Genomic DNA, 10,755 nt, shown 5'->3' with positions numbered 1-10,755 from the left:
TTCAGCTCATGCAGGCGGATGGCAACATGGCGACAGAGGTAAGACATGGCATATAACCTCTGTTTTTTTAAAATGTATTTATTTATTTGTTTGTTTCCCCTGCTGAGGCTTCCTTTTGCAAGCATTCACGGTTGTATCACCGTCTAAATAAAAGGAAAACAGGTGCAGTTAAGGTGGCCGGCGGGGGCATTGCAGGCGGACGCTGAGCGGCTCTCTCCGCCGGGCTGCGTGTGTCCTACATGACACCTTTATCCCGAGGGCTGCTTCCTTTCTATTCTCTCTGGTAAAAAACAACGTGTTTTGGCGTTTTAAAATAAAATTGTAAAAAAAAAAATGAAAAAAAATGATAAAGAGGACATTTGACAGTGAAGCTGCTGCACTTCATGTGGGACTGAGATGAGGCGGATGTTAAGCTGTTTTTGTGTTTTTCTCTGTTGAGACGCCCCGTTAATCCGGTGACCACTAACACACACACACACACACACACACACACACACACACACACACACACACACACACACACACACACACACACACACACACACGGAAGCACAGCGTTCAGCACCATGGACAGAAGCCGTCCTGACCTTCCTCTCTGCTTTTCCAGCCTGCATCTGTGCTTTCAGAAATACCATTTTTTTAAAAAAAAAGGATGGTGCTGAACCTATTTTTTTTTATTAAATCCAACATAGACCTCGATGCAATAAACAATGCAAGCATAAACACCAGATGTTACAAGAGTTTGGATGGCCTTTTATCAGTCTGCCTCATCTTGTTTCCAGCTGATCGATCTGTTGGGCTGTAACGAAATGTTGTCCTGTCTTCTGCGAGCTTTCCCCCTGTAAGATTAGAGAGTGTGTGTGTGTGTGTGTGTGTGTGTGTGTGTGTGTGTGTGTGTGTGTGTAAAGATAGTATGTCCTATCCTGGGCTCAGCTCCAACAGACAACAAAGCAGAAATGAGTGCAGTCTCTGAGCCATGGAGTGATTGATCACATCTCCTCTATCATCCTACCTTTCCAAACCGTCTTCTGTTTGCACACACTGCCAGTGGGCCGATGCCTACAAAGAGAGATGGAGCTCTCTCTGGGGACTCTTTAGAGACATACTGTATCAAACCTCACCATATTTGTGTGTGTGTGTGTTTGTGTTTGTTTGATCCTCCTCAGTTCCACAATCTGCAGGAGTTGAGGCACAGTGCATCTCTGGCCAATAAAGTATTCATCCAGAGGGACTACAGCGAAGGAACCACCTGCAGGTTTCAGACCAAGTTCCCCTCCGAGCTGGAGAGCAGGGTGAGGAGACAGCCGCCTGTGACTTTGGCTTAAAACAAGTCTTCATGTTGTGTTGTCATTTTATCCTAGCCTGCTAATCTAACTGAATGCATTTGAAGGTATATTTGTAGCCTTCATAGTACTACATTTAAACTACTATTAAGCTTATTCATTTATTAATGCCACCAATTGAGTTTTGTGAACTGACATAGATATGTTTGTTAATATGTACCTTTAAACTATATCATTAGTCACATTACTATTACTATTCCCTATATCATCATTTCAATTCTACTATAGTCATTGCTGCTTTTATCATTAGTAATCTTAATTTTCTGCTTCGTTACTCTGCTTACTACTGTGATTATATGAATCATTTATGTCATATACATTGAATGTGTTGTATCTCTGTTATGCTGTTCATTCTGTACACATGACATCTATTGACTTCTGTCCATCCTGGGAGAAGGATCCTCCTCTGTCGCTCTCCCAGAGGTTTCTTCCTTTTTTCTCCCTGTTAAAGGGGTTTTTAGGGGAGTTTTTCCTGTGCTGATGTGAGGGTCTAAGGACAGAGGATGTGAGGGTCTAAGGACAGAGGATGTGAGGGTCTAAGGACAGAGGATGTGAGGGTCTAAGGACAGAGGATGTGAGGGTCTAAGGACAGAGGATGTGAGGGTCTAAGGACAGAGGATGTGAGGGTCTAAGGACAGAGGATGTGAGGGTCTAAGGACAGAGGATGTGAGGGTCTAAGGACAGAGGATGTCACATGTGTACAGATTGTAAAGCCCTCTGAGGCAAATTTGTAGTTTGTGATTTTGGGCTATACAAAATAAATTGAATTGAATTGAAAGCAATATGTGGTAATTACTGTATGTAATAATGTTTAAATCAAGATAGATTAATTACATAAGTAGCCTAATACAAGCAATTCTTAGAAGATTTATCAACTCATGAACACATTACCCCATCCAACTCCTATATATTCAGAAATACATGAGTAATTGAAAATGAATACATTTTCTTTTAAAAATGATCACTGGAGGGATACTTATAGTGGACTTTGCAATATGTGACAAAAAGACAAACAAATTTATATATTCCTTCCAGCTTTTCCAATGCTTTAACTGTCTAGCCCCTGTTGAGAGAATTCATGTTGTGTTTAGAGTAAAAAAGAAAATGTTGGCCTCACAGAACAATGTCTATATACGTTTTATTTATCTCCTCATTAACCAATCTGCTAATTGGGGCCTAGTAGTAAAGACAAATATCATATAACTGAAAGGTTCCCAGTTGGATTTGGACCTTTGTGTCATGTCACATCCCTCACTTTCCCTCCCCATGTTGCCTGACCTTTATCAATTCTCACCCTGCTACTCATGACTCTGCGTGTCTCCAGGTTGAGCGGTCACTGTTTGAGGACACTGTGAAGACGCTGAACAATTACTACACAGAGGCCGAAAAGATAGGAGGCCAGTCCTACCTGGAGGGGTGTCTGGCCTGCACCACGGCGTACCTCATCTTCCTCTGCATGGAGACGCGTTATGAGAAGGTCAGACTGGCGATCTCACACTCTAGGATGATGATTAACATGTCAGGGATTCCATGGCATTCCTCATTTTACTTCTGTCTGTTGTATTAGGTGTTGAAGAAGATAGCCAAGTACATTCAGGAGCAGAATGAGAAGATCTATGCTCCCAGAGGGCTGCTCCTCACAGATCCCATCGAGAGGGGAATGCGTGTCGTATCCTTACTTAATGTTTTTTGCGTGCATGTAAATGGGGGCATTATAATGGATTTTTATATGTTTAATTAACCACACTCCACAGCAACATTTTTGGCCCTTAACGCTCCCACCAGATAGAGATTTCCATCTATGAAGACCGGGGCTCCAGTGGCTCCTGCTCGGGGAGCAGCTCCGTGTCCGGCAGCACCGCTCGATGACCGGGTAGACTTCCTAACAACCAAGTTCCCCCGATCACTCACAACCCTGGAGAATTTAAGGACAAAAATGCTACTGTTGTTCCAACACTTGTCCCTCACATCCCAAAGCTAGGCTCACACAAAGGATTTACTAGTGTTTGACCAAGAAAGGCATGTTGCGGCTGACGTGCCATCAAATGCTGTTAAAGCTTTTAAAACACGCACTGTAGAAGTTTGTTGCAATGCCATGTGCATGCCGACACAGTCCTGTTACTGTACGATGCAATGTCTCAGTGAAAAGAAAAAATATTTCATTTTGCTAGTAATACTTTGTGTGATCGTACCATCACCTTCCTTCCTGTCCTCTTTGGAGTTACCGCAGCGATGTGTAATCAGGTGGGGGAGAAAAGCATGGAAGGATGAGAGAAAAGGAGGGAGGGGGGGAGTGTTGAAGACCTCAAGCCTCACCAAACCTCATACCTCAGCCACAACAGCTGCACCACAAGTCAAGATCATCCACCGCTGCAACACACCGGACCAAACTGAACTAAACCTTTAGCAAATGTAAGGAGGATGTAGAAGTATTTGAAGGCATCACAACGTTTCACCAAACCCAGATAGACTGTACAAAGAACCTCTTTCACCTCTGATGTAAATCGTGCTGTGGGTAGCAGATGAATGTCATTCAGCCCGACTGTGCATTTTATGTAGCAGATCTTCCATATTTCTCACATGAAGCCTGTTTTTTCTTCGTTAGACACAGAAACATATCTCAGAACTAACCTCTTGGTTTCAATGAGTGAGACCAACCATCCCTAAATTTAAGATTATGCAAAGACATACTGTGCATTGAATGCAGTAGTTAAGTCGACAAAGGATGGGTCAAAAAGTCTTCCTGAATCTTACCTGTCGTGTTTTTAAAAGGTTCCAAAGAACAATAACTGCCAAAAAACTGGCTCACAAATGTGAATGTCTTTTATTTTGGTGACATTTTGTGCAAGAGCAAAACTTTCGTACTGCTTGTTGTTTGATACACGTGGCAATGAGGTATACATGACTGGCGTTAAATAAATACTGTTTCATCACAGCTGCACAGCTCATATTTCTGTTATTGAACTGAAAATCAGAAAACAGAACAGTCGCTATAGCAGACATTTTGACTTGTCACAGCAGGAAAAGCACAGCTGGTTGTCGTGTCATAGTAGTGGTTTCTCAGAGTTTATTTAAAGTTTGAGTTCCCTTTTTGTCAACTTAGATGGGCATGATCTCATATGTCCATTGATATTTCTGAGAACTTATTTCCGAGAAACATAGATACAAGGATGTTTATTTTATGCACCATAGGCCTTCCTCACGTAAGATATTGTGAAATGTAACAGTAAGAAAAAGCACATGTGTGAATATTAAAATGAATCATGGCTGAATTCCATTTAGCTGCTTCTGTTTCATGATCGGTCACCGTCATGACTTCAAAATGTCTGCTGTGGAAAAGGTCTATAGTGCATATTAATTAATATAATTTTAACGTTTTGCATGCACTTAAAACATCTGACGATAAATGTCAGATTAAAAAAAACATTCTAATTTGATGTTGTAACAAGCTTTGGTCAGGAAAATTCCCTCATGTTTTCATGCCTGGATATAGGACACTGCAGCATTTTCAGGGGCATGAAACTGACCCCTGTTTTTGGTCTTCACATACAACATGGAGGGATTACTGCATGCACCCACCTCACCAAGCAAACAGGAAATGTCCAGACTGCAGGATGTTCAGATACTAGGATATGCATTCTGAGCAAACAGACCCTCTGTTACTGCATGTCACAGAAGAAGTCCAGTCTTTGAGCAGATGCTTGGCCCCGGCTGTCTGACTGTATAGTCGTTACCCTCAAGACTACCATCCCCTGAGATCTGCCAGTGCAGCGAGCAACACGGCCCACTGTAGTAAAACAGTCCTAAAACAGGAGGCTTCACACATGGAGACAGAGGTGGAGCGGATGCCATCATAAAATGGAGCCAACGCTGCATGAATGAAGGGACAGAATAGGGGAGAAGAAGAAAACATGGAGGGGGAAGACAAGGAGAGACTGATTAAGACAACACAGTATGAATGGTTGAAACTGACAGATGGCAGGCACGTAGAAGGAAGATGCGAGAAAGAGCAAAAGAATGCAGGTCTTAGTGAAAACGCTCAAAGCACTGCTACAGATATGACTGAAATGATCCGACCATATTGATTTGCAGCAGTTTATTTAGAGAGTTTTCAGTGACAAAAAAAACATAACCATAACTCAGCAGTAGCAGTAAGAAGTTAGAGAAAAATAATGAAAACAAGAATATTAAAACTACTCATAGAGTAAAGAAAACAACAAGGCCCCTAAAGTGCAGACAAAAATGACAGTATTTTAAAACAATGTTTCTGTAACAATGTATTTTCCACAGTCATGGACATTTTTGATTGCATATCATGTGATTTTCCTCACGGACCTGTAGAAACATAAAAGTAAAATGAAATAGAAAACAAATATATGATTTTAAATGGATTTTTTTTTTTTTTTAAGGCACTTTACTTAAATAACTGATTAAATCATTTTTTATTTCTTACCTGCACAGCGACCATTCTTGACAGTAAACCCTTGACCACACTAAACAAAAAGAATAAAGACATTACTTGGTATTCAAACAAAAGTGTTCATTTTCAATTTGCAGACAGAGAGAGAAAAAAAAATAATAATAATGTGTGTCAGCAGTCGGTCACACCATTGACTGACTGCTGACAAATTGTTGTCTTGTGGTAAAACTGCTTCCAACCAAACTAAATTTGACAGTTAGAGAAAAAAGCCTCGTGATTTGGATGTTTTTTGAGGACACTATTACAGACTGCCTGGAACATTACCCGTGTTCATAATTCATGCCGTGGATCTGGTCTGCGTACCTGCGTGTCATTAGCAAGCAGAGACGATTCCCCTTCTGTGGGAAAGGCCACTTCCACCACTGAGTTCATTTCCCCAGGCTGAAGGGTTCGAGTGATGGAGCTGCCGTCTGGCCAGTAGACGTCCAGTACCGTCACCACATCCGTTCCTGGGAGTCAAGGGTAGAAAAAAATCAAAAGAAATCACTGAGCATCACGCAAGAGGTAAAAAAAACATTTTCAAAAAGTTACATAATTTCTTGTGCGTGTTAGGACAACATATGGTGTTACGTGTTGAAGGAGGAGTTTGGGTTTATTTGCCTTATTTGACAGTAAAGATAAAGGGACTGGAAATGGGGGAGATAGAGCGGGATATGAAATGCAACAAAGGTCCAAAGGCTGGATTCAAACCCATGACGATACAGTTATGTGGCTTGCTCTGTAACCACACAGTTACAAAGATGCTCTGATTCTCATCATCTTGAGGTTGCTGGGCAACTAGCTAAGAAAAACTATGGCTCATCTATTGTAAGCAGGAAAGCGAATAAAAGCGAATAAGTGTATTTCCAAAAATGTTGAACTATTCCTTTTAATCACCCTGTACTTTTAAAAACAATGTGTAAAAATGAACAAATTGTTGAAGTTAAGTTCAACTGTTTGTTGTAGGATTGCAGTATCTCCGGTCTGGGTTTAATGTTATAAAAATAACGGATACGTTCCATTTTCTTCCCTGTCCATGGATTATAAAGTTTAAAAGGAAGTTACCTAAGCCAAAGTGAGCGACAGGCTCCATCTCACACAGGTACCCCGAACCTCCGTCAATGATGCGTGTGTGTGCTCCACTCTGAGCGGTGAACGCTGTCACCTTGGCTCCCCGGGCAAAGGAGCCAAACTGGGTGCGAGGGATGACCCGCAGCCAGTTGTTAGAGGAGCCCTGATGAGGTGATACAGATTAGTTTGTGGCTCTTACAAACAAAAACACACACACATACACACACACACACACACACACTACACACTACACACTACACATACACACACACACACACACCTGTGTGACCTTGAAGACAGATATTGGCTGCTGGACGCTCTCCCCGTGGGCCAGCAGCAGGTCCAGCTGTCCGTCCCCATCTAAATCTGTCACAGTGCCACCTGTCCAAAACAAACAGCCTTCACTGCACCGGCTTACATAACAACTTCACTGTGGTGTTTTTTATCTGACAGCTGTGTCTCTGTAAATCTCACTCAAATAGAGAGGTAGCAGAGGTGTCACATATTCACTTAAGGTTATAACATTTTGAGAATAAAACTGATGAAGATGTGTTGTCCAGTGTCCTCTATTGTGAGGAGTAGCTGACCTGTTCCTCTCCCCTGTGGCTCTGCAGCATCTCCCACATTAAGCTCCTGTATTAAAGGGTCTGCATCCGCTCTTCTTGACACCCTGCAAACAAACACACAATAATCTCGATATAGCTAATAATGTAAACGGTAATCTACGATTACTGCCGTTTGTTTTTTAATAGTGTGATGCATCTTATTGTACTTTATATTGACAAAATACTTTAAATGTTACCTGAACAGCCTGTTAGGGGCGTTGCCTCTATATGCAATATTGTTGAAAAACACCTCCAGCTCTTTGTCATTGTCAAAGTCAGCAGCCATGACAGTGCGGATAGGTGAGGGTGCTGCAAATCCTCCAGTGGCTATGTCCTGCGCAGAGGGAGCACTGTCAAGTCTTGCTTTATCAAACTCACTTAATCTTTTCGGCCACTGGTCCTGCTCCACTCTCTTACCCTGAACTTAGAGTCGCTGCCCTGCAGGAAGAGTCTGTGTGGGCCGTTCCAGTTGCCGTAGACGATGTCTGTCTTTCCATCACCGTTGAAGTCAGCTAGTGCTACTCCTCTGCCGTGCTGGTGCCGGTCCTCCACACCTTCAGAAGGTGAGAGAATGTTGAAAGCCTTACTGGTGCTACTGCTGGAAAAATATCTTATTGTAGTTGGATATTCATCATTTTTAAAGCCCCTCTGTGTAGGATTTTATGTCCTTACTTTGGCGACTCCTATTGGCAGTATCAAAACACCCAGTCAGACAGCAATACATTTTGGGACATTTTCAGAACAAAACCTCAATATTTCAATTACTTATTAACTGACATGTTGGTGGCACTGGGAGGCTTTACTTAGAAGCAGCTGTGATTTGCTAACATGCTAACATTTGTTTATTAGCACTAAACACAAATTACATCCAAGGGTGATCTGAATGTCATCAGTTTTGCAATAACTTTGTTTCTTTAGTGACAAAAATATTTTCAAGGCAATCCATCAAATAGTTATGATGCCGATACTCCCATCCCTAGAACCAGGCTGCTAGCATGTCTAACATTACTGGTAGGGATTAAACAGTCCATAAAATGAACTGCACTCAAAGACCACATTTAATTTAAAGTGTATCTACTCCTGACTATACCTGCTTCTTCCCTTCTTGTTTCATTCTCACCTGACTGTGTGGCCATATCAGCAAAAGTCCCGTCTCCATTATTCTTGAACAGGAAGTTGGGTCCGTTCTCGTTGTCACAGAACACGTCCGACCTGGACTGGCTCAGGATTGGCCCGACGACCACACCTCGCCCACCTGAACAGAGAGCACAACCCTGAATGCTTTCAGCTGATTCAGCACACTTCAAAACATCACAGACTTGACTTCTCCAACCTGACTGCTGACCTGTGAACTTGTTGACCCCGGCCGTGGCAGCCACGTCAGACAGAGCGATGATGCCCTTGGTGACATCACTGGCAGCCTCATCCATTTCAAGGAGAGCGTGGGGGCCGACGTTGCCGCTGGCGTAGTTGGCCACGTAAATTGAGTAACGGCCTGTTCCCTGCAGAACAACAACAGCCAAGAGAGTGAGATGAAGGTTTTCTTGGAGGGAATCATTGAGGAAACGTCAGAAAAAAAGAGGAAACAGAGATCAGATTGTGGGACTTCATAAAAACGTTTACAAAGTGGGTTCACTGACCTTTCTGTCAACACATGCAACCGAACGTCCTGCCATGCGATTGGCGACACCACGACGCACATTGAGATCGTCCCCCAGAAGATCCTCAAAGCGGCCATTGCGAAACTTGAACAGCTTGTCTGAATAGGTTGCCCTTCCTGCATGAAAGAAAAAGTCAGTTATCACAAGGAAAAATCATTCAGCTACTTGAAATTGTTGTTGGGCAAAAAATGTCGAGGACATTAAATAAGAATGCACTTTTTTTTTACCAGAGTAGGCATTGTTTGTGTTGAGGAAGTAGATCTCCTCACGACCATCTCCATCCACATCACAGGCAGTAACTCCAATAGCATTTCCTGCTCGATCCCTCAGGGCGTAGTATGGAGAGCTGCTGTCATCGATAGCAATGTTTACCAGCCTGTTTTGGGTGCGATCGTACTTCAGCACCAGGTTGGGCCCATTGTACCTGAGGGAGAACATCACACATATTTATTTTGCACATATTGGTTCCCCTTTCGATGTAGAAAATTGATTCAGTGCCCTCCTGATTGGCCTTAAAATGGAGAACATATAGGCTGCCCTACATTCTAAAAAACTTTCTGCGTGCTGGTGCCCAACATTGTGCAGCTGGTGCCCTTTTTATATTTTTCACCCCTGTCCCTAAGACAGCCTGAGTCTGCCACTGCTGTGCAGAGTAATGAACATATGAAACAGCAAACCATTTTCACACTCACCCTGCGACAATCACTTCCAGATCGCCGTCACCATCCACGTCTGTCACAGCCATGCCATAGTTTAGTTGTGTGGGATTGTGCAGACTGTCTGGAGGAAGCATCGACTGTGTTACAACCTGAAACATTGGCTCAGAGCTCTGGGCGTGGGACTTATGCCAGAGTCCGACCAGGAAGAGCAACAGACCTGAAGCCCACATCTTTTGCAACCTGGTGGAACACAAATATAGGGGCGACATAATGCATTTCAATTAATGGTGCAGATTATGCATAAGTCATTTGTAACAAAGCAGGACGGACATAATGATAATGAGCACATATAATGTATAGAGACACTATGCATGAGTAACATGTATTCACAAGGGAACACACAATTATCATTTGAAAGGGAATCATTTCTAGATGCTTGCATGCCGTCCATAAAAATCAACATTTTGCATCTGCAGCAGAGTATCTGCACACAGATACATCAATGCTTTTAGATGTTAGTAACTGTTATTATAGTGACATTACATTACATTACAGTCATTTAGCAGACGCTTTTATCCAAAGCGACTTACAATAAGTGTATTCTTACTGATGTTAAAAATAAATTTGGTTAAGGTTATTTTAAAATACATCTTACCTGCTCTTTTAGTATATAGAGATGGAAATGATCTGACTTGGCTGCAGCACTGCGAGTCCACTCTGCACCTTTTATTATATCAATTGGAAAAGAGTATCCACCTTACACAACTTCTGTGTTTACAATTTATGAAACAGCTTGTGTAACGTTTTGAAGATGGACCAATCAGCGACGCACTGAGAGCCTGCTAGAATGTTGACCAATGGCTGATCTGTATTTATGATCACGTGTTAGTGAGAGGCGGAAGTGTCTGTAGTCGACTAACGTAGGACTACAATACTGCTACGGCACAGAAAGAAAAC

The 10,755-nt window shown here is 42.4% G+C and overlaps 2 protein-coding genes across 4 annotated transcripts; one reads left to right on the top strand and one right to left on the bottom strand.

Annotated features, from left to right (window-relative positions):
- Nucleotides 1–4,641, top strand: golga7ba (golgin A7 family, member Ba). The gene is made up of 5 exons (XM_054603968.1): nucleotides 1–38; nucleotides 1,167–1,292; nucleotides 2,668–2,820; nucleotides 2,911–3,012; nucleotides 3,129–4,641. Exons 1-5 carry the CDS (start codon nucleotides 9–11, stop codon nucleotides 3,210–3,212), a joined length of 495 nt encoding a protein of 164 aa, XP_054459943.1. The 5' UTR covers nucleotides 1–8; the 3' UTR covers nucleotides 3,213–4,641.
- Nucleotides 4,637–10,571, bottom strand: crtac1a (cartilage acidic protein 1a). 3 transcript variants are annotated; one of them, XM_054603964.1, is made up of 14 exons: nucleotides 10,454–10,571; nucleotides 9,832–10,038; nucleotides 9,367–9,563; nucleotides 9,119–9,255; nucleotides 8,824–8,980; nucleotides 8,599–8,733; nucleotides 7,896–8,032; nucleotides 7,676–7,812; nucleotides 7,461–7,543; nucleotides 7,154–7,254; nucleotides 6,868–7,036; nucleotides 6,127–6,272; nucleotides 5,797–5,836; nucleotides 4,637–5,213 (listed from the first exon to the last, which is right to left on the bottom strand). In XM_054603964.1, exons 2-14 carry the CDS (start codon nucleotides 10,026–10,028, stop codon nucleotides 5,086–5,088), a joined length of 1,764 nt encoding a protein of 587 aa, XP_054459939.1. In that variant the 5' UTR covers nucleotides 10,029–10,038; nucleotides 10,454–10,571; the 3' UTR covers nucleotides 4,637–5,085. The 3 variants fall into 3 exon arrangements, with proteins under 3 accessions (XP_054459939.1, XP_054459941.1, XP_054459940.1); XM_054603966.1 differs by lacking the exon at nucleotides 4,637–5,213 and adding an exon at nucleotides 5,244–5,678 and having other exon boundaries at nucleotides 6,088–6,272; nucleotides 10,454–10,565; XM_054603965.1 differs by lacking the exon at nucleotides 4,637–5,213 and adding an exon at nucleotides 5,244–5,678 and having other exon boundaries at nucleotides 10,454–10,565.
- Between the last annotated feature and the right edge of the window lie 184 nt (nucleotides 10,572–10,755).

The sequence above is a fragment of the Anoplopoma fimbria genome, chromosome 9 (assembly GCF_027596085.1).
Source record: "Anoplopoma fimbria isolate UVic2021 breed Golden Eagle Sablefish chromosome 9, Afim_UVic_2022, whole genome shotgun sequence".
In the NCBI taxonomy this organism is placed as follows: Eukaryota; Metazoa; Chordata; class Actinopteri; order Perciformes; family Anoplopomatidae; genus Anoplopoma; species Anoplopoma fimbria.
This window is presented reverse-complemented; position numbering and strand designations above follow the sequence as displayed.